The sequence below is a fragment of the Nothobranchius furzeri genome, chromosome 6 (assembly GCF_043380555.1).
Source record: "Nothobranchius furzeri strain GRZ-AD chromosome 6, NfurGRZ-RIMD1, whole genome shotgun sequence".
NCBI classification, from domain to species: Eukaryota; Metazoa; Chordata; class Actinopteri; order Cyprinodontiformes; family Nothobranchiidae; genus Nothobranchius; species Nothobranchius furzeri.
The window spans coordinates 23014431-23038108 of NC_091746.1; the positions used below are offsets into that span (position 1 = coordinate 23014431).

The window sequence follows — 23678 nt, forward strand, 5'->3', positions numbered from 1 at the left end:
CGTGTCGATTCTGTAAAGTTGAATAGAAACCTGCTGAGGTTCTGTTGTTTGTACATTTCTATCTTTATGTTGGAGCTGATTCTGGCAACACTGATGATTACGTTTAATTGGTGACTTGTACCTTCTCCAAACCCTGTAGAGAAATCATGGTTTGATATATATTTTTTTGATTTGGTTAGTTTCTGCCCTTAATAATTAATGTATGGTACCAATAAAAAGATACATTTTCACTTTAAAAGACTTTGTGGTCAGGATTTTATGAATAATGTGACTTAATGCAGAGGTTCAGTTCATGATCACCTCTGGAGTCTTTGATGGTTTAGCTGACTGGAGGATTTACCTGTCCAACAGCTTTCCATACATTTATAGAATCACACTAATCTGAATAAATTTGCATCTATGAAACTCACCGCAACTGCTTAAATAACGCTATCCTAACATACGTTACTCGAAAGACAGGAGCCACCAAAATCCAAAACTGAATCGGGCTGAAAGCCGTCCTCGTGTCTCCAAACCAGCTGTGAAACATTTATTAGTGTAAAATCATGCATCTGACCTGAAGCATTCGGGTGACCAGGATAGAGTTTGGGCCCTCACCTCCCTGTGTTTGGATCTGCAACTAAATGCTGATGATGAAACCTACAGCTTGTGTTCAGCACCCCCTCCTCTATACAAGACCTTAAAGCCAGACGTGCAAGTAAACAGAAGTTTGAAGATGGCCGATGATGTCATCATTGAAGGTCAAACCAAGAGGAGGTTCGTCATGTGGGGTTGTGCACAGCGAGCAGCCGGTTGATGTCCATAAAAACGAGTGGATGATTGAGTAGGACAGAGCTGAGACAACTCCTGTTAGTTGGAGCAAGTGAGCAGAGGTGGGGACGAGTTTTGGAAATCTTCAATTCTAAACAGCTTCATGTCTCAATTATGTCATTCAAATATAGGAATAGGAAATAATTAGCGCAAGTTACTAATCTCAAAAAAGTATTTAATTTATCTGAGATCAAGTTAGAAGAAAAAAGTAATTAAAGGATTTCTTCAAAGTTGGTGGTCAAAATGATCGCCTAGGTTCCACCTTGAGCCTCTGAGAACTATGTTATGGTTAATGGTCACTATTTTCAACTATAATGACCTTTTTCTATTATGATTGCTTGTTTTCTTGTGTACTTCGTACCTTTGTCTTATTATTCATCTCTTTCCCGTTCCTCACATTTTTCGCAATTTTTATTTTTGCCATCGTAAAATACTTTATATATTTTTTTTGTTTTTGTGAAGCGCCTCGGGATTTGTATTTTGATTTTCTTCAGTTTTTTACGTTTATTTGTTTTCAGCGTCAGTATCTATATTTGGTCACGTGATTCCGACGCGAGCGAAGGTCGGGCGCTAGGACCCGGAAGAACCGCAAGGCGCAGAAGACAGCAGCATGCTAGCTAATTCTGCTATCACGGGGATTCCTGAACCACATTTACGCTGTACATGTTGATAATTTAATGAGGTAAGATTATGTGACATCGTACTTTTTAAACTATATAACACATTTTCATTTAGCCATTAATCATACACATGTTTCTGTCAGGTAGCTACATCGGTGTTAACATTAGCATTATGTGATGTAGCCTAGCTAGGTCGCGTTTGCTAAAAGATGTTTAAACGCGTCAGGAAGTAAACAAGTAAACGCAGAAAAGTTTTAATCAAATTGTGATAAGATTGGTCAAAAATACCTTCTGGTAACCAACTGGTTATGTGACAGTTTCATAAGACGCTATTATTTTGAGTAAGTTAATGTCAGTTAGCATAAACCATAATCAATATTTACACCATCAATATTAGCTCGAGTCAGTTGTGAATGCTCCAGATTAGGAATTAATTAAAAATGTTTATAACTCGTCTTTATTATGTTACTCTCTTGATAAATCCATCTAGAACGTATGCTTATACGTTATTTATTCGTGAATGTGTAAATTATTACCGTGTGAAATATTTACTGTAGTAAACACGAAGTAGACCCGAGGCAAACGAGACAATTTAGTGGGATGCTTGGTGAGCTAAGGACAGCGATAACTGTATATAACAATAACAACAATACTATTATTATTAATAAACAATGCAGAATCACTTAATTGCAGGTAACATTTACTGTGTGCAGGACGCCAATGGACGGATCAGTTCCTAAAACTAAGATAATTGTACAAAACTTATAGAAATGTACGTTTATAACTCATATTTCAGATTCAAATGAGTTTTATCTTGACGGTTTGTCTGTAATCTGACCTGCTTAAGGGGTTGTTGTTTATTTTGTTTTTTCCAGCAGGTGTATTTTATATAAGTGATTGGATCACAGATCAGATGTTTGATGACGTAGAAATATATTAATAGAAAGATATCAGAACTTAAAGAAGATGATACAATCCTCTTCAGACAAATAACAAACCGTTTGACATCAAAGAAATTTCTCTTTGGTCTTGATGCTCATATAGCAGTAAAGGTTTTAAATATAAACAGATATTTCAGTTTTCCTGGTAGTGTTCAATCAAAGAGCAATGTGACAAAAACAATAAGTTACTTAGATGTTAAGTACGTACATAAAGATAACCTGCAGTTGAGCCTCTTGACTTTTCTGTTTGCTAATTCAAGCCAAATGACTCTTCTATTAGCTGATGGATCCATTTTTAAATGTAAACAAGTCAAAATAGTTTGTTCACTTAATGTTATTAAAGTTATAACTTATTCACTGATGAAAAAGTGGCATTTATTTATATTTCTGTCAAACTGGTGCAGAAATAAACATCAGTCCCTTCTCCAGACACCACTACTGTACACGGCAGATAGCATGTAGGTCTAGTTACAGAAATGTACGTTTATAACTCATATTTCAGATTCAAATGAGTTTTATCTTGATCTGTAATCTGACCTGCTTAAGGGGTTGTTGTTTATTTAGTTTTTGCCAGCAGGTGTATTTTATATAAATGATAAAACCAGTTTACCTTGAGGGATGTTAAAGTCTCCCAGTAAAGCACAGGAAACACTTCAGATAAATCTGAAAGTCTGAACATGTCAGATGTTGGGCTGGGTTGTTTGTGGGTAGTTTTATTACCTGCTAGAGCTGCTCTCTGGAAGACTAAAGTCAGCAAACACAGAGACCGCAGAGAAAGGCCCTACTCACTCGAGATGGACCTTATAAGGTTCTAGCCTAAATAATAAAGATTTTAAAAGATGCACCTGAGCTGTAACTATGGTAACGCAAGATTCCATAGCTTTACCATAGTGACAGTCTATCATAGGTGACAGACAGGCTCCATAGGAAGCCTAAGTCATGCCCATCTACTTCCGGACCACGGGTCCCCAGAAAAACAAAACAATGAATGCAAATCAACGGGGCTAAAGATGCTATTTTCTAATTCTGCTTGTTATGTGCCATGGATTTCACATATGATGTCCATGAAGATGCATTTTAATACCAAGAACGCACTTATTTTCGAAAAGGGGGGGGGGGACGTTATTTTAAGTTTTGTGTAATAAGTCCAGGACTACAAATGCGCTTTATGAAAGGGACATCATCGAAGCAGACACGGAGAAAAACAGAAGGGAAAATGGCACAGATTCTGTGGTGACGTCTTATATGCAACGTGCCGATGTCGGATTTGTAGTCATGCTAACATTGAACTTTTACAAGCTGATAAATTTCAAAGTACCTGACTGGCGTGATTGAAATACTCATTGTTGGATTACGTTTAAATTGAAGTACAACATGTGTGTGATCCAGGACGTAAGGCAAAGCAGATTAGAAAATAGCGTTTTTAGCCCCGTTGACTTGCATTCATGTTTTCGTTCTTCCGGGGACCCATGAGCCGACCGGGAAGAGAGGAGACCTAGGCTCCTTATTGTAGTGAAGTAGGAAGTACAGCTAGTGGCTTTAAAAATTAGTGAAGTAAAAGTAAAAAGTAGACCTGAAGAAAATAAGTAAAGTACAAATAAAGAAATCTTTACATATTATATTATATTCAATAACTTCATTACTTTTTAAAAGATTTACTTTTTGTTTGCATTTTAAATTCTGTCATCCTGTCCCTCTAAACGCGATTTAACATAAAAGGAGCCATCATCAGGTGTACCTCTTATGCATAATAATGATCGGATCACAGACCAGATGTTTGATGACGTAGAAATATATTAATAGAAAGATATCAGAACTTAAAGAAGATGATACAATCCTCTTCAGACAAATAACAAACCGTTTGACATCAAAGAAATTTCTCTTTGGTCTTGATGCTCATATAGCAGTAAAGGTTTTAAATATAAACAGATATTTCAGTTTTCCTGGTAGTGTTCAATCAAAGAGCAATGTGACAAAAACAATAAGTTACTTAGATGTTAAATACGTACATAAAGATAACCTGCAGTTGAGCCTCTTGCCTCTTCTGTTTGCTAATTCAAGCCAATTGACTCTTCTATTAGCTGATGGATCCATTTTTAAATATAAACAAGTCAAAATAGTTTGTTCACTTAATTTTATTAAAGTTATAACTTATTCACTGATGAAAAAGTGGCATTTATTTATATTTCTGTCAAACTGGTGCAGAAATAAACATCAGTCCCTTCTCCAGACACCACTACTGTACACGGCAGATAGCATGTAGGTCTAGTTTAGGTCTGAAACGATTCCTGAGTACCTCGAATAATTCGAGTACAAAAAAAAAAAATCCTCGAGTCGAATTCTCTGTCTGGAGGCTTCGTTTAATTAAATCATGGCCTAGCAATTGCCCGGGGTCATGTTTCACCCGGACCGAAATAAGTGACGCACATACACACACTGCACTGAATGCACACGCGAGTAGCGAATGTAACTTCGCTTTCTCTTAAGCCATGGCGGACAACGTGGACCCCGGTGGAGTGCGAAAAAGACAGAAAATGTCAAAGGTGTGGGACAATTTTTCACGTCGTAAGGCAGAAAATGTAGTCCAGTGTAAATACTGTAAAATGGATTTAGCCTACCACAACAACACATCCTCCATGCTGCAACCTGACCAGGAAACATCCACATGTAAATGTCTCTTCTGCAAGCGGACTCGGAGCCTCTACAGGATAATGCATTTTAGTCTGTATTTCTATATATTCTGCGGACACTGTGCGACTTTTCGTTTGTAGTACTTGGTTTCAGCTCACGCTGTACGTCTGGTAGCAACACGTCGGACCTAAAAATGTGCTAAAAATAGCAGTTTTTACACAACACGTCAGACTTTGTATTGTGTTGTTAGTGGTGTCTGTTGTCCCTCGGGATTGCTGCAGGAGGATGCAGGTATTTATGAGGAAAACGAAAGAAAGTAAACGTTTTGTGATCAGTATAATTTGACATAACCACGGCAAACATGCTTTCTCGACAATCCTTGTTATTGTGTGGGAAAAAAGTGTAGAAATTAAAACGGACGTGTGTTAATAGGGAAACAGCTGGCGAGCCATGTTTGCGCGTGCGTCGTGAGCGGTTCTGGTGCTGTTTGGGCCGCAACCGTTCGCTGTGCTACTTCAACAGTTATCCTCCTAGTTTTTGTCTGGTTTGCAGGCTGGTAGATTCTCACACGAGGGGAAAATCGGCTCAGGTTGTGTACTTATTTTTTGCACAGGCATTTGTTTACTGTGAAGTAAAGTTGAAGTGCTGAAGTTTTGAAAACTAATTTTGAATAAAACTTGAAGAGTAACTGGCAATTGCGTGCTCATTTTAAGAGGTCTTTCATATTTTATAACGTGCTATTTGATCTAATGGTTTACAAACACAAAAGGGTAATTTATTAGAGTACTCAATTAATCGATAAAAGACTCGATAACAAAAAATATTCGATAGCTGCAGCCCTACAAAACTGTATAATATGTCAACAGTACGCAGTCAAATAATATAACATTTTTCCCGGAACTGCGCTGTTCTGGGTGGCCGCATGTTGGAGTAGCTCTGTTGACTATATGTAAGTTTTGCCTTTTCTTGGGCATTTTTTCTTCTAGTTTCTCAAGAAAAACTATTTTTTGGACACTTTACTTTTCTGTTTCTGGTGCTGTGAAGCTTGGAGGATTTTTACTGCAATGTTTTAGCTTTTTTCACTTTTTGAGCATTTGTTATGATGTGTAACCATGGCAGCAAGCTGGCTTGCAATCGGGAGCAGCTGATTAACATGGGAAAGGCTGAAATAATATCTCAACTGAAGCCACAAATCCCAAATGAGCTAAAACGCGAGGGGCATGGATGCGGAGCGGGGACGGAGAGGAAGGAGGTTCATACCATCTCTTCCATCGATCATAATGGACAATGTGAGATCACTGGCCAACAAGATGGAGGAACTCCAAGCCCTTTCAAGGACTCAGCCTGAGTTTCGGCAGTTTTGGAACCGCTGGAGGAGATAATGCAAAGAAGGATTCTCCAGAGAATCAAGAAAATTGTGGACAACCCTGAGCATTCTCTTCACAAGACTGTCCGACAACGGAAGAGTGTCTTCAGTCAGAGGCTTCTTCAGTTTCGCTGCAACACTGACCGCTACTGGAGACCCTTCCTGCCAACGACTGTGTCCGACTGGTCTCTCTATTGTGCACCCAATCCAACACAAAATTACACAATGCAGAGTCCGGGGTGTAGGGAGGCTCCTGCACGGGTTGGGTTACAGTAATATACAATAACTCTTTGATGACTTGATTATTATTATTATTCTGAGCTACTACAGCAATCAATTTCCCTCTGGGATCAATAAAGTATTTTTGAATAGAATTGAATTGAATTGAATAATATAAATTGCCAGTACCCCCATGCCAGACATCAGACACAATCACAGTTTCTTGTTTGGGGCAGCAGTAGCTCAGGTGGTAGAGCGGGTTGCCTCATGATCATCATGGGTTCGATTCCAGCTCCCGCCAGGGGTATCCTGCTGTTGTACCCTTGGGCAAGACACTTCACCCAACTTGCCTGTGTTAGTGGTGGTCAGAGGGGCCGACGGCGCCAAATGGCAGCCTCGCCTCTGTCAGACCTCCCCAGGGCGGCTGTCGCTACCAGTAGCTTACCATCACTAGCAGTGTGTGAATGTGAGTGTGTGAAAGCGTCTTTGGGTGTCTAGAAAAGCGCTATATAAGTTCAATGCATTATTATTATTATTAATAATCTTTTTTTGTCCATTTTAATTTAGACTGACTACCAATGTACTCAGTTGGTTTCAGCATTATGGATGTGCAAGACTCACCTTTTACATCCTTTTGCCACACCGTAACACACCATACCACTTTATTGCTAGGGATGGGAGTGTGTGGCCAGGTTCAGCGTGTGAGCCCTGAAAGCGGGTTTCAGTGGAAATAAAACCGAGGCTGAGTTGTTTGGGTCGAATCGTGACTTTGATAATGAAATTCCTACCTGAGTGTTTCTGCAGTGGATCTTGTTGTAAAGATGGACAGTGCCTTCTGCTTTGATGCTCATGTTAGTGCTGTGGTGTCTTCCTTTTCTCACCTTCTCACCGCTTGGCTAAAGTAAAACCTTTCCTGACTTGACGGGATCTTCAGACGGTGGTTCATGCCTTCATTACCTCACACCTAGACAACTGTAACCGTCTTATTTGGTGTAGGGCAGAGTACTGTAGCTCGCTTCCAGCTCGTTCTGAATGCTGCAGCGAGAGTCTTGGAAGGCAAGCGAAAACTCCGCATTGGCTACCTGTCAGTTTTAGAGTTAGTTTTAAACTTCGTTTATCGGTGTTTAATGCGCTGAATGGGTTGGCTCCAGCCTGTTGGACTGAGATGTTTCAGGCATACGTTCCTGATCTGGCACTCTGCTCCGAGGACCCGCTGCTGCTTTTGGCCCCCAGAGCTTGGCTGAAGGGGAATAGGGCGTTCTCCGTAGTGGTCTAAAACGTCCCTCATTAGGCTCTCCTCATCAGTGGTGGCTTTTAAAACGAGGCGGAAGACCTACTTTTACCTTTGGTTAGCTGTTACTGATATTTTATATCATCTTACCTTGTTGTTTTAGTTTCCTCTGTTCATGTAATCATTTTCATCCTGTTTCACAGGCAAATATACATTTTTCTGCATGTGACTTTTATTTTGAAAGTTTCTGTATGTTTTACACATCCCACTGCTTTTGTGTTTGACTTCCTGTCTGGACTGATCTAAACTGCAGAGTTTGACGTGCTTTGGGAGTGTAGTCCTAGCATCCCTTTGCTTCTGGGAGGCCGGTGGAAAGGAACCCGTCCACCAAAACCGCAGCTAATCACCCCGATGTAGGAAAGGAGGGGTTAACCCGCTGAAATAGTTTATGTGAGAGAGATTTAGTACAAAGGACTCCATAAACGTGTTTTTTATAGACCACAGGACTATTATTTCTTTTTAAAACAGTTAAAAGTGCTTTAAAATTTTCTACGTTTTATCCACAGCATCTCCTTCTGCAGACTCAGTCATGTCTCAAGTGGAGAAGAAAGCGGGCCTGCTGAGGAGGACGTCCTCATCCAAAAAACCTTTGAAGGAGAAGGTTGTTCTTATGTACGATGAGATTTTTGCGGTGAGAATCACATTGGAAATAAGTCTTTTCTACAAAGAAAAGAAGATTTTAATGCTAATAACCAAGTACTTCCTGCTTTTGATTCAGAAAGAAGACCCAGGCAAGAACAACCCTCGCTTCTGGGATGAGTTGTTTCTCATGAAGGTGCTTCTTTAGGAATGTGTCCGGACTTTGCTGTAACTTGGTGTTTGTTTGCTGAGTGTCTGAGGGCCGGCACAGTGCGTAATTATAAATCTGAATAAAAGATAAACTACTCATTTCACATTTCAGACAAAGGCCAGAAAAAGGTTGCACTGCTTGGTGTTGAGCTGTTGGCTCATCTCTTCTAACAGAATTAGCTTAGCTTAGCTTAGGGTAAAGTAGTGAAATAGATGCATCTTGTTTCCTTCCTTCTCACTTCTTGTGGGTCTGTTTCGATGTTTGCTCCAGGTGAACCTAGAGTACCTAGAGTCCAAGTTAGAGAGCATCGATGGAGAGGAAGTGCAGCGTATCCAAGACAACATCAACTCTTTGTTTCATCACTGCGTCCAGGCGCTTGGAGAGGAGCATCAGATCAAAGTGGTCAACGCCCTTCAGGTGACTAAGTCAGCTGTTCTGCTACCAGTTAGCTCTATTCAGTAAACGCTGTAGACTACTCGGGGACCTCTGTGCTCTCTGCTCTTCTCTCCAGACTCTCTGTGCACTTTTCCGAGGAGTTCACCATAAGAACAAATCGGCGTCTGGCTTTGATATCATCAACATGCTGATGGGCTTCGACAAGGCTGAACAGAGAATGAAGGTAAATGAGAAAACTGCTTTCTTTGAGGTCAAAAATTCGTTGTATAAATGGAGCCAAAGGACGGGGACTGCTGGAGAGTAATCTTGCATCCCTTCATAGGTTTTTGGTGTTTGTGTCCCCGTTAGGACCTGATGGAGAGACTGGACAGCCTTCTTTGTGGAGACGGCTCAGAGAGTCTTAAAAGCCTCTGTCTAAAGTTGTTACTCTGCTTGGTGACGGTGAGAAGAAATCCTGGAAAACAGCAACTTTTTCTGAAGCTACAGAGGTTGTTTGTTGGGCTGATGAAACCTTTTTTTCTGCAGGTCACTGACAACATCAGCCAGAACACTCTACTGGAATACGTGATGATCAATAGCATCTTTGAAGCCATTCTCCAAGTACAGAAATTAAATTCTGGGGTGTTTGTTTCATTAGCAAACCACTGTTGCCGGTTGGTTATCCGTGTCTGTCCTCTCCGTCCTGCTCAGGTTCTCTCTGATGTGTCCAGTAGGGGGCAGCATGGTTATGATGCTGTTGTTCTTCTTGCTCTTCTGGTCAACTATAGAAAATACGAGGTGTGTATTATGTCCATTTCTCACCGCTGAAACTGTTCCCAGGTGTGAAGTCTCTTGTTGTGAAACACTTTCCTGCAGAACCAAACTTTTTAGCTACAAATTTTAAACTTGATGCCTTCCTGCTGCATATAAAGAAAAAGAAAAGACGATTCCACAAGCGAAGAATAAGCTGGCATTAGCAGTGTTAGAGAATCTAATCCTAACCTCAGCAGACAGACCCAGACCGTCCTCTCCACAGCAACTTTAACCTTCTGCACCCGTTGGTTCTATCAGCGTGTCCCGGGTCCACCCAGGGGCCTCCTGACAGCCGAACATGCCCAAAAACCTCCTGTAGGAGGCGTCCAGGAGGCGTTGTGATCAGTTGGTCAGGTCACCGCCCAGTGTGGTGGAGCAATGGCCCTACTCAGATTCCCTCCTGGATGTATGAGCTCCTCACCCTATCTCTATGAGTATAAAATAAGCACCCAACCCAGAGAGTTACTGGTGTCCCTCCCAGAGCCAGGCCTGGGGTCGGGGTCCCTGTACGAGCTTTTACCTACAAGGCACTGCCCGAACAAGTTGCTAGAGCAGTTCAAACTCCGACTGCTAGGTGGCAGCAGTTTTTTACTGCCTTCGTGGTGGAACTGCAGAGTCTTGTGATAACAGAATGTGTTTGGAATCATCTGGCCCGAGTTTCCATTAAATCCATTTAAAAACTTTTAAATATCATCTGTAGTCGCCTGCTGGTGGTGGAGCTCGGCAGCCTCTGTCAGCGCGCCCCAGGGCAGCTGTGGCTACACCGTAGCTCATCCCCACCAGCGTGTGAATGGATGAATGACTGATTGTGCTGTATAGCACCTTGGGGGGTTTCAGGACTCTAGAAGGCACTGTATCAAATACAGGCCATTTACCATATCTAGCTTTTAGGATCAGGATGGAGAGTATCTAGAGATGACAGTTAACTGCATAACTAGCGTACAGGTCGTAACCGGTTAATTGCTGTTCACGTCCTTCAGCTGCGCTTGTATGTAATATTGTAGCAGTTAAACACACAGTCTGTGATGTCATCGGTGTTGAACAGCAGAACAGTTCTCATCAGCTTTCAGGAGTCCGGTCAAGGACAGACACACTCCTCTCTCACGGCTCAAACAGGCCACACCCACATGCCGCTAAGCACACTGGGAAACAGGAAGTAAATTCCCCCAGCAACTGCTGCAATATACTTTGTGCCACTAGAGGGTGTGAGAGCACTGTTGGCTGAAAACCCACAGTAGAGGAGAACTTGTCATTCACACGAGTCGAACACATTTACTCAAAGATGAAGCAATCCAGAACGAGCGCAGTGTGGGAGGATTTTATTCTGGGTAGTGAACAGAACGAGGCCCACGTCTGGAGCGACGACTCTGGCAGGATGTGGAACCGAGACCAGCAGCAGGTCAGTCTGCCATGACGCCGCTGCTTCTCATTGGTTTAGTGAAATAAAGAATTGTCTGTGTCCCATCATCTCCCCTGTACTGTAGACTCACTGGCCACTTTATTGGGTACACCTGTTCAACTGCTCGTTAATGTCGATTGCTAATCAGCCAATCACGTGGTGGCAACTCAGTGCATTTAGGCAGGTTGAAATGATCGAGGCGATCCGCTGCAGTTCAAACCAAGCTTCAGAATGAAGAAGAAAGGTGACTCAAGTGTTTTTGAACGTGGCATGGTTGTTGGTACCTGACGGGCTGGTCTGAGTATTGCAGAAACTGCTGATCTTCTGAGATTGTCACACACAACCAACTCTAGGGTTCACAGAGAGTGGTCCGAAAAAAGGGAAAACGTCCTTGTTGATGCCAGAGGTCAGAGGAGAAGGGCCAGACTGGGTGGAGCTGACATCAAGGCAACAATAACTCCAGTAACCACTTGTTACAACCAAGGCATGCAGAAGAGCATCTCTGAATGCACAACATGTTGAACCTTGCAGCAGATGGGCTAGAGCAGCAGAAGACCACACCGGGTCCCACTCCTGTCGGCTAAGAACGGGAAACTGAGGCTACAGTTCACACAGGCTCACCAAAACTGGACAGTAGAAGACTGGAAAACTGTTGCCTGGTGGGATGAGTCTGGATTTCTGCTGCAACATTCAGATGGTAGGGTCAGAATTTATCATCAATATGGAGGCATGGATCCATCCTGCCTTGCATCTACGGTTCAGGCTGGTGGTGTGGGTGTAATGGTGTGGGGGACATTTTCTTGGTACACTTTGGGCCCCTTAGTACTGATTGATCACCGTTGCAACGCCACAGCCTACCTGAGTGTTGTTGCTGACCACGTCCGTCCCTTTAAGACAACAGTGTACCATCTTCTGATGCTACTTCCAGCAGGATAAGGCTCCATGTCATAAAGCTGGAATCCTCTCAGACTGCTTTCTTGATCGTAACAATGAGTTCACTGTACTCAGACGGCCTCTACAGTCACCAGGTCTCAGTCCATCAGAGCACCTTTGGGATGTGGTGCAAAGGGAGCTTCACATCATGGATGTGCAGCCAACACATCTGCAGCACCTGTGTGATGCTGTCATGTCAACATGGACCAGAGTCTCTGAGGAGTGTTTCCAGTACCTTGTTGAATCTATGCTACGGAGGATCAGGGCAGTTCTGAAGGCAAAAGGGGTCCGACCCGGTACTAGCAAGGTGTACCCAGTAAAGTGGCCAGTGAGTGTGTATCGTATCGTCTCCCTGCACTGTGATGTGCATCTCTGCCAAGACACAGCCATAATAATAACTGCTGCTCTCTGGTTGGCAGTCAGTAAACCCGTACATCGTGAAGCTGTCCATCGTGGATGACGAGCCAACGCTAGATGTGAGTACGCTGCTGATGAATAAAAGCACATCTGATGTAGGCAGTGTTCTCATTAGATGGATTAATAAAGGTTTGACTGAAACATTGGATGTTTTCCTCCCACCTCAGGGCATGGGTATGGTCGTCCACTCAGCTCTGGCAGAGTACAACAGGTAACCTCTTCATATCTCCTTGTGCGAGTCTTTTGCTCTGTTTCTCTTCACAGCGTTGGCTATTTATGTCTGGCAGCTTTTCTCTTGAGACCAAATTCAAGAGTCTGGTGTGTCTGAAGTCCTAAAAGCATCAAAGTGAGGGATGACGGCTCTGCAGCAAAGAGAGTTATTTGTTTTTGTGTTTGAACTGTAAAGCAAAGCGATGATTAACTGGACGACTCTGCTTTCCTGTCCCTCTCGTCTCCTCCTAGGCAGTACAAAGACAAAGAAGAGGAAAACCAAGGAGGATTCTTCTCCACCCTCACCAGCATGGTAAGCTGGGTTCGTTTATCCTACTTTGTGAGTTTTATTTAGTTTACAGCGTTTTTCTCTTTCCTCACAGGTGGGCAGCATGTTTATTGCAGATGCAGACGAGAAACTCTCTGTACAGTAAGTGGAAATCCTGTTTGGTTTTTGGATCGTTCGTTCCCGTTTCTCAGACGGCAGCACCCAGCTCTGGTGGGCTGTAGCGTTTTTAATGTTTTATTTCTGCTGATGAATTCACCGTAGGAGTCTTCTAATCAGCCGTTCTTAGTCAGTTTTCATGGCGGACTGGCGCCTTCAGACAGCTCACTTTATGGTTATGGAAGCCCAGCATGTCCAAAGTGTGGCTCAGGAGCCCTTTTGGGCCTTCAGAGGGATTCTGTGTGCTTGATGTGCATTTTATTAATTTGACTTTATTAAAAGATGAGTTGATTTCCTTTTCACATAACCCCGGTTCTGACCTATCTCCACTGGCTTCCTGTCTCTTACAGGATCCATTTCATAGTCTTACTTTTTGTTTTTAAATCCCTTCATGGCCTGCCCCATTTTACATCTCTGAGCTGCTGTCCGCTTACATCCCTGCCAGAACCGCGCAGAACCATGAGGTCCAGCTCCCAAGCTCTTTTAACAGTTCCAAAAACCCGCCTTAAGACTCGCGGCGACAGAGCTTTCTCTGTGGTTGGTCCCACTGTGGAACAAGCTACCTCTCAACATCAGGACCACACAGAATCTACAGGGAGTGCAGAATTATTAGGCAAGTTGTATTTTTGTGGAACAATTTTATTATTGAACAACAACCATGTTCTCAATGAACCCAAACAACTCATTAATATCAAAGCTGAATGTTTTTGGAAGTAGTTTTTAGTTTGTTTGTAGTTTTAGCTATTTTAGGGGGATATCTTTGAGTGCAGGTGACTATTACTGTGCATAATTATTAGGCAACTTAACTTAAAAACAAATATATACCCATTTCAATTATTTATTTTTACCAGTGAAACCAATATAACATCTCCACATTCCCAAATATACATTTCTGACATTCAAAAACAATACAAAAACAAATCAGCGACCAATATAGCCACCTTTCTTTGCAAGGACACTCAAAAGCCGGCCATCCATGGATTCTGTCAGTGTTTTGATCTGTTCACCATCAACATTGCGTGCAGCAGCAACCACAGCCTCCCAGACACTGTTCAGAGAGGTGTACCGTTTTCTCTCCTTGTAAATCTCATATTTGATGATGGACCACAGGTTCTCAATGGGGTTCAGATCAGGTGAACAAGGAGGCCATGTCATTAGTTTCTCTTCTTTTATACCCTTTCTTGCCAGCCACACTGGAGTACTTGGACGCGTGTGATGGAGCATTGTCCTGCATGAAAATCATGTTTTTCTTGAAGGATGCAGACTTCTTCCTGTACCACTGCTTGAAGAAGGTGTCTTCCAGAAACTGGCAGTAGGACTGGGAGTTGAGCTTGACTCCATCCTCAACCCGAAAAGGCCCCACAAGCTCATCTTTGATGATACCAGCCCAGACCAGTACTCCACCTCCACCTTGCTGGCATCTGAGTCGGACCGGAGCTCTCTGGCCTTTACCAATCCAGCCACGGGCCCATCCATCTGGCCCATCAAGACTCGCTCTCATTTCATCAGTCCATAAATCCTTAGAAAAATCAGTCTTGAGATATTTCTTGGCCCAGTCTTGACGTTTCAGCTTGTGTGTCTTGCTCAGTGGTGGTCGTCTTTCAGCCTTTCTTACCTTGGCCATGTCTCTGAGTATTGCCCACCTTGTGCTTTTGGGCACTCCAGTGATGTTGCAGCTCTGAAATGTGGCCAAACTGGTGGCAAGTGGCATCTTGCCAGCTGCATGCTTGACTTTTGTCAGTTCATGGGCAGTTATTTTGCGCCTTGGTTTGTCCACACGCTTCTTGCGACCCTGTTGACTATTTTGAATGAAACGCTTGATTGTTCAATGATCACGCTTCAGAAGCTTTGCAATTTTAAGGCCCTGTCCACACGTAGCCGGGGATCTGCCAAAACGTAGATATTTTTCTACGGTTTGGCCTGTCATCCACACAAAAACGGAGTTTTTTTCACACAAAAACTGATCTTTTTAAAAACTCCGGTCAAAGTGAAGGTCTGCGTTTTCTCCGTTTTGGGTGTCTGCGTGTGGACGGACAAAACCGGAGTTTTAAGGTCCGCAACGTCACTTTCCGCGACAAAAAAATGCTGACATCACGTGTGCGACCTGTGTTTACACTAGCCGACAGCATGGATGCCCTCAGAGCTGCGCTCGCTTTATCAATTGTCCAAGCGCTTTTTGCTTGTTTGTTTTTGCAAGCGGAATTACTGCTCCTTGCGGAAGACCACAGACGAAGGACGAACGGGGGAAGTACTGCCGCCTACAGGTCTGGCATGTCCTTAACAACGTATTTATCTGGGTACGTGTGGACAGTTTCTTTTTAAAACGAGGTGGTGTGGATGCAAGTTTTTGGAGGGGCGGATATTCGTTTTTAAAAAAAACGGCTACGTGTGGACTAGGCCTGATACTGCTGCATCCCTCTGCAAAATATCTCACTATTTTTGACTTTTCTGAGCCTGTCAAGTCCTTTTGACCCATTTTGCCAAAGGAAAGGAAGTTGCCTAATAATTATGCACACCTGATATAGGGTGTTGATGTCATTAGACCACACCCCTTCTCATTACAGAGATGCACATCACCTGATATGCTTAACTGGTAGTAGGCTTTCGAGCCTATACAGCTTGGAGTAAGACAACATGCATGAAGAGGATGATGTGGACAAAATACTCATTTGCCTAATAATTCTGCACTCCCTGTAGAGCATTTTAAATCCCTTCTTAAGACGCATTTTTTTGATTTGGCTTTTAATGCAGGCTGACTTATGCATCTTAACAGTTTTTATTATAGATTGTGACTGTTGTGTCCTCATCTTATTTTAGGTTTTTATTGTTTTGTTGTACCTTGTACAGCACTTTGGGTGCAGCTTTGCTGCTGTAAATGCGCTCTATAAATAAAATTGACCTTGACCTTTTCATAAACAGCTTCTGACCCAGACTGACCTTTTTTTATCATCACAAGGACGAATGAGGCGATTCTGCTGGCTCTGTATGAGGCTGTGCACCTCAACAGGAACTTCATCACCGTGTTGGCGCAGGTTAGAGACGTTACTGTTCCGTCTACCTGAGCTGCTTTTAGATGTTTTTGCTTCTGACTCGAGCCAGCACTAACCGTTGTTGTTGTTGCTATTAGTGGTTAAACTGGGGATTCTGGTGTTTCAACAGAGTCATCCTGAAATGGACATCGCAGCCACGCCCCCCACCCCTACTCCAACCACACCCACAACACCACTTGGCACCACGCCGCCCTCCCTGGACAGTAAGCATCACAGTTTCAGTCTCATGGAGGGCTCCATCTTTGTTTTATCATGGGTTGGTGTAACCCAGCGGTCTGGGGCCACATGTTTCCTGTCTTCTCATGGGATAACTGCACGGCACTTCCAAAACAGGACACTGTTAGTACCAGCAATACAGGTGGAACTCTTAAAAACTAATCTGGTGCAAAAGTTCATTTATGACAGCGATCCAACATGAAAGCTGAAACTCCGGCTCATTCCAAGCAAATCCAGATGTTTCAGTCTTTATCTGGTATGGTTACAGCTTACAGCTAATGACAATCCCTCATTCAAAACCCCAGACAGTATTCTAGACTCAGTGTCTCACTCTAATCAGCTGATGATACCAGAACCCCTGCAGAAGGTTCCTGAGCCTTTAGATGGTCTCTCAGTCTGTTGAGATGCACACCAGGAAACCAAACTATTGCCCGAAATCAGCAGATGTTTTTTAAATGCATGTAACACGTTAGTCTTGTTTAAGGCGGACTGGTTCTTATCGAGCTGAAGCACCCAGATGATGTTAGGAAACCAACTTAGTCTGCTCTGTCAAGGTGCTACCGGTAACTTCCAGATGTGACGAGGTTGTGGAGGCGGTCTTCTGATAGTGTCATCACCACAAAGTAGCGTGTGACGCCATCAAAAGCAAAAATCTTGTACTTCGTGTGCGTTTCATCAGCGGTTGGTGGACTGATGAAGCTAGCTGCTATGCTTTATATTACAAACCTGCAAACTTGCAGCTTTTTGGCCAAAATCACAATTTTTGTAGCCAAATGTGGCGTTCAAGGAAAGTGTCAATCTGAAGAGTTTGTATTTGGAGGGGAGGGGTTCACCACAGCAGTTAACTTAGTTTCTGCATCCCCACCCGCTCGCCGTCTGGTTAGTTCTCGCTTCTTAACGAGGTTCTGCTGCTGTTCATCCACCCTGTTCTTCTGATGATGAGCCATGGTGTGTGTGTGTGTGTGTGTGTGTGTGTGTGTGTGTGTGTGTGTGTGTGTGTGTGTGTCAGTGTGTGTATGCATTTGTGTGTGTGTGCGTGTGTGTCTGTGTGCGTATGCATTTGTGTGTCTGTGTGTGTGTGTGTGTCTGCGTGCATGTGTGTGTGTGTGTGTGTGCATGTGTGTTTGTGTGTGTGTGCATGTGTGTTTGTGTGTGTTTGTGTGTGTGTCCTGGATCTGTTTGCTAATTCTTCCTGACAGCATGTTTGTGAAAAGCACAATTCTGCGAGGATTGGACCATCCAGCCATTATTTCATTAATCTGTTGTTGAACGTTAATGGTGTTAATACACTACACCTTAATGGTGTTAATACACTACACCACTACTTAGTTGTGTAATTAAGGTAACGGCTAAAAAAAAAGAGTTCGCTGACCTGAATCGACACACCGGATCAAATCAAATCGCGATAATCGATTCTACTTCTGGAGAATCGGAATTGAATCGATTCTAGGGCTGTAGCGAAGCCTCGACGAAGTCGACGGCTCGATTCTAAAAATTTGTCGACGTCAGATCCGGAAGTCGACGCACCGCGCCCACTTGTTGCATCCCCAGGAGTTTGTAAATAGAGGAGGAATCTGCCTGTTTTTCCTCTAGTTCGCTCTCTTCTCCGCCTTCACTAACATCTCCGCCAAATACCGAAGACCCGGAACAATGTCCGTCCACTACTAGATTATTTTCCTGTTTTGCCCGCCTTCGTCTCCCAGCAACGGACAACAACTTCCGGGGTCAGATGCGCTGCTTCGTCTCTACCGCAGATGTAGAACATCACCGGGAGCGTTTCTCCCTTCATTAAGGAGCTTCTTTCAGACAGTAGGAGAGCTGTTTAGTGGTAGCAGTCTCTCCTCCGTGCTGGTCTGTTTGCTGCTGGGTGTTTTTGGTTTATTTAAACTTGGTAACTTGAACTTAACGTTGGTAAAGCTACTGTTAGCATCTTCGCTAACAGCTTCTTGCGTTGGGATAAGCTGTTACGTTTTGGTTTAGAGTTCATCTTTTTTGTGGTGTAGATCTCCCTTTTATTACATTTAGAGTGTTGTGGGTTTTCGGTTTAGTGTAAAATATCACCTGAGTTTGGTTTAACCCGTAAGACCACTCGCCTCACGCACATAAGTGACCAAAACAAAGCAGCATGGAGACACTCCATCTTCTACCACCTCTCAGGCAGCAGCCTGCACTCCCAAGTTCTACATGTCACCAGAACATAACCAACCAACACAATAAACGCAGTGTTATACAAAATGGAAGGCCTGTAGTGTTTATTCTCTTACAGTAACAATTTATCAATTTTTTTGAGGAATTTATTTGAGATTTTCTGGTTTTTGTTAATTGTGCAATAGAAAAATAATCATTAGATTAATTTTCTAAATAGTCATTAGAATAGTCGACTATTCGATAAAATAATCGTCAGAATAATCGTTTTAAAAATAATCGTTTACCCCCAGCCCTAATCGATTCTTGAAAATGGAATCGATACCCAGCTCTAGTTGTCGCCATCTCCAGACGCCATCTTTGGCTACTTTTAAAAAAACTACAGTGTCACGAGATCCACTCGTCATTTCTGCCTTTTTTCTGATTGGTTATGTTTTAGCTGGTTAGTCACGCCCCTCATGGTGCTCTCTGCTTCTGAGTATCTTGTCTCCGTGTGGAGCAGACGCAGGAGGAGTCTGTCAGTCCAGGTTACCTACCTGCTCCACTAAGAGCTGTCCTTTGTAAACTAGGTTCCTCTTCAAGATGGGCTGAAACCAGTTTGAGAGCAATAGCTTAAAGCAGGGGTGTTCAGTTCTGGTCCTGGAGGGCCGGTGCCCAGCACGTTTTCTTTAACCTGCTTCAACACACCTGGTTTCAGTCAGCTGGTGACTAACAGCCTTCTGCAGGGCCTGATGAGCTGCTGCAGGTGATTCAACCACTGAATCGGGTGTGTTGGAGCAGAGAAACCACTAAAACATGCTGGACACCGACCTTCCAGACCAGAATTGAAAAGCCCTGACTTGCAGTGTTAAAGTCTTTCTGTGTTGCTTGACCTGAGATGTTTTTTTTCAGTGGCCCTATTCCTCTTCCGTAGAATTTCTCATAAACAAGTCGTCCTTTTCAGAAGGTCTCTCCCCCCCCCCCCCCCCCCCCCCCCCCCCAACCCAAAGAGATTTACTTTCACCTGACAACGTCTGAGTCCGAAACATCATCATTACATAATCAGAGCTGGGGCTGCTGGGTGGGACGTTTGTCTGAGCGGTAACGTTACATCATACCAAAGAGCTTTTCCTTCATAAACGGTTTATTTACAGCTTTAGGCACATGCAGCAACAGCTCCTCCTGCCTTCACTCTGACTGTTGCAGACAGACGTTCTCACAAATGTTCTGTTCATCTTTGCCGCCCTCTGGCTCCTGCAGACCAGAGTAACTGTAGGTCTGTTAGGTAGACGACTATCTGTTGTGGATGGAGACGTTTTATACCGACAGTAAAAAGTCTGACTAATCGATTTTCTCATCCTTGTTTAGAGGAGCTCCATTTTTATGTTTGCTTGTGAGTTTTGAGATCATTTCCAGTATAACAGCTGAAAAGTAGAATGAACTTTTTATGTTTGTGTCAGACTTAAGCAACCCAACAAAGACATATAGTTTCTCCACTTGTGTGTAGTGATGAACAACCCAGAACTGCCGTTGGATCCCAACCTGCAGACCAGCAACCTTCTCATCACCTTCCTTAAGTACGCCTCCATTGTGATGCAGGACACTAAAGGTAGGCACAAAGTCTCTCGTGTCTTTTTTTTGTTTCTTATTTTGAAGTCCTCGTGCAGTGTTTAGTAGTGACTCCTGCAGGGTCAGTACCAGACCTTCACCAGAAAACCAGTGCTACCATTAAGGCTGCAACAACCAGTCGATAAAATTGATAAAAATCCAATAAGAAAAGCGTCGGCAACGCATTTCTTATTGGATTAGTTGCGTTGTGCAACTTTATTTTAGTGTCGTGCAACCTTTCTTTAACATCATCTGTAGGCAGCAGCAGAGAAGACTGAAGCAGATCAGAACGAGAGAGAAAGCCGGGGTTTTGATGAGGATCGACACACTTGGAACATGGCAGAAGCAGGAAGACTTAAAGAGCAAGTCACCCCCGAATCAACTATTTTTTTCTGATAAACTATATAAATGTGTGTCTAATCGTGCCGCAGACACGTGTAGTCAATAGTTTTGCACTTTAGTGCATTTTAGTTCAAATTTAAATTTTCTGCCTAAAACTGTCAGTGTTGTGCCGTTGTCAGGTAAAAACTCTGCACTGCATTTGAATTTAAATCTGCCACCGCTATTGGCTAAGAGGTATGCTATGATGTAAACTGGTACATTATGATGTCACAATGTCGTGAGTGTGTGTATTTGTTAGTGGCTCCACCCTCTCGGTCTGCTAGGCAACAGCATTTGTTGCATTTTTCAAACAACATGCATGAAGAGGATGATGTAGGGGGTGACTTGCTCTTTAAGAAAGTCTGGGAGAAGTTCATGTTAAACAGCTTAAAGACTTGTCTCCTACAACATATGCAAATCAAACACGGCACGGCAGTACCACGGTGATGATGCAGCATCTTAAACACAAGCATGTCACAGCCATCAACGAGGAAGGAGAGCTCAGGGTCCGGGCCAGTTGTGAAAAACATAAATTTTACAGAGTAATTCACCCCTAGGCCCGGATTAAAGTCATAAGCCAGGGCTGTACGATGAAACAACTCTCTGTGCGATAAATTATTTTTCGATGCAGCACTCGTGCGACGTCTTTTTGAACAAAGGTAAGTTGCCTGTTATTGTGTAAGGAAGATGCTGTTTACTGGCGTAAAATGATTTCATGTAGGTGCTAGGGGTTGTATGAACTAGTCGACTAGTCAACTTCACGGCTCTGTAGTGACTTTTTATGCCTGTCATCGACTAGTCGCTGTCACATGATAATGACTGACAAGATGCAGTCCTCCAGCAGGTGATGAGCCCCTGCGTCAGGAGGCGGAGGCGACGCGCTGTGCCAGAGCGTCGGTACTGACACCGGCGGTAAAACGGACATTTAACCAAACTGTGACCTTTTCCCTCTTGTAATTTTACCTTCCCCTCACCCCCATCCTAATCTTAACCAGTTTGCGCATGCAAAGCTCTGATCGTTGATGCGCTGCAGACATCTGCATCCTGAGCACCGCCAAATCAGGTGTCACCACCTCAAAAACAAATTAAACACGCGATCGTTGATGTCGGCTCATTTCCTTTCACGTTTTCTGTCTGTTATTTGTGCCTGATGTGTTTCGCTGCTGCGGAGCGAGGCTCTTCACCTGTTTCGTTCTCCGGTGACGCACCCCCAAGATTCCACTATCTCCGCTCCGCTTCGGCACGAACTCCGCAGCAAAAACGGTCCCGTTGTAGTCGGCCGGCGAGCAGCGGCACTCCGCTGTTTTTGTGGTCGGTAGATCTTTTAGAACTGCAGTTCAAAGGTAACTCATGAGGTGAATATGAAGGCAGGTAGCAGTTTCTCTTTAGGGATTGAGAGGAGATGCAGGAAGATAATAAACAGACAGGACAGAAAAATAGTCAAATAAAAACAAGTTAGTTTTTGTACCTGCTGGTTGCAACAGACAGACACCATTGAAGGTAATCAGAAGTGAGGAACAGAAAATGAAATAATTATTTTAATGTTTAGAGCAGCAGGAACTCTGAGAGGCTGCAGGTGCATCAGTTTGCTGCTGCTGCGCAGGGGGAGGGGGGAGAGGACTGAAGTAGGATGCAGAAACTACCGTTGTTAAAGAGATGTGTTTAACTTAGAAAATTCTTTCTTTCTTTCGATTTGGGCGCGATTTTAATTGTCAAAAACTCCAGCGAACCTACCGACACCCCGCCGCTTCAGGTGTATGACGTCATCAACGACTAGTCGAAGTCGACTCGATTTTCATTACTTGACTGTCAACTTTTAAAAAAATTAACTCTGGCAACCCCTAGTAGGTGCTGTGGAGGAAACGGGGAAACAGCACAGACACAAAGGCAGAAAGATTCCCATCTTTTCTGTTTTTTACAGACGAGCATCGGCTCAACAGCGCCAGACTGTGCCTGATCATCCTCACCTGCATAGCCGAGGTGGAAACTGCTCCATTACCTTTGGATCTGTGCTGCTTTTCTCCACCAGTCTGAATATCTGTGTGTTTGTGACAGGACCAGTACGCCGATGCCTTTCTTCACGACGACAACATGAACTTTAGAGTCACTCTGCACAGAATGGTGAGTTTCTGGTGGTGAGGTGATCTTTAGATCCTATTTCCTGTGTTGGTTTGGCTCAAAGAGTTCATATATGTCCATTCTCACACACGGCATACGCACACACACACACGCAAGCACACACACACACAGACGCACACACACGCAAGCACACGCACACACACACACACACACACGCAAGCATACACACACACACAAGCACACACGTGCGCACAGACGCACAGACACACACACACACGCACAGACACATGCACGCACACACAAACACACACACATACATATACACACACCCACACACGCGCACAGACACGCACACGCACACGCACACACACACACATGCACACGCACACACACACACACACGCACAGACGCACACACACGCAAGCACACACACACACACACACGCACAGACACACGCACGCACACACAAACACACACACACACACATACATATACACACACACACACACACACACACACACAGAGAGTTTAATTTATTTCCCTGTTTTTCAGCCCATGAGACACAGGAAGAAGACGGTGGGGAAAAACATTCCATCGCGCCCGCTGGTTTGTGCTGTTTTAGGTATAAAACATTTACAACTGTTACTTAAATCCCAGTTTGTGAGCAGTTCGGCGTACAAGACCAAGCTAGACTGATGCAGAGTTGGAGACATTTCTTATGGACAGAGACTCTTTAACTCACTTCAGCTTATTTCTCTACTGCGCATGTGCCTGGAGCAGAAGGTCAATGTATAGTCGATTGTTTGTCGACGTCATCGTGACGAACGGACTGATCGAGGCAGCACTATTGTACGTGTGCCTCACCGTTTAAACCTCAGAGAGTTACTATTCCTTTTGCAACAGTTAATTAATGATTAATTTTTCACCTGATTTATCATTTACCTCATTTCTGGGTAGAAA

At 43.6% G+C, this 23678-nt stretch overlaps 1 protein-coding gene across 1 annotated transcript in view; it reads left to right on the forward strand.

The window, feature by feature from the left end:
• The first annotated feature begins 1360 nt into the window (after positions 1-1360).
• Positions 1361-23678, forward strand: part of armh3 (armadillo like helical domain containing 3) — a 32600-nt gene continuing 10282 nt past the window's right edge. Inside the window, exons 1-18 of the mRNA XM_015970229.3 lie at positions 1361-1492; positions 8385-8509; positions 8597-8653; positions 8939-9085; positions 9180-9287; positions 9413-9505; positions 9590-9664; positions 9755-9841; positions 12608-12664; positions 12773-12816; positions 13068-13128; positions 13199-13245; positions 16217-16292; positions 16420-16513; positions 20158-20259; positions 22561-22619; positions 22695-22760; positions 23271-23340. Coding sequence (XP_015825715.1) covers positions 8408-8509; positions 8597-8653; positions 8939-9085; positions 9180-9287; positions 9413-9505; positions 9590-9664; positions 9755-9841; positions 12608-12664; positions 12773-12816; positions 13068-13128; positions 13199-13245; positions 16217-16292; positions 16420-16513; positions 20158-20259; positions 22561-22619; positions 22695-22760; positions 23271-23340 — 1345 coding nt within the window. The 5' untranslated portion in view covers positions 1361-1492; positions 8385-8407. The remainder of the gene's footprint in view (positions 1493-8384; positions 8510-8596; positions 8654-8938; positions 9086-9179; positions 9288-9412; positions 9506-9589; positions 9665-9754; positions 9842-12607; positions 12665-12772; positions 12817-13067; positions 13129-13198; positions 13246-16216; positions 16293-16419; positions 16514-20157; positions 20260-22560; positions 22620-22694; positions 22761-23270; positions 23341-23678) is intronic.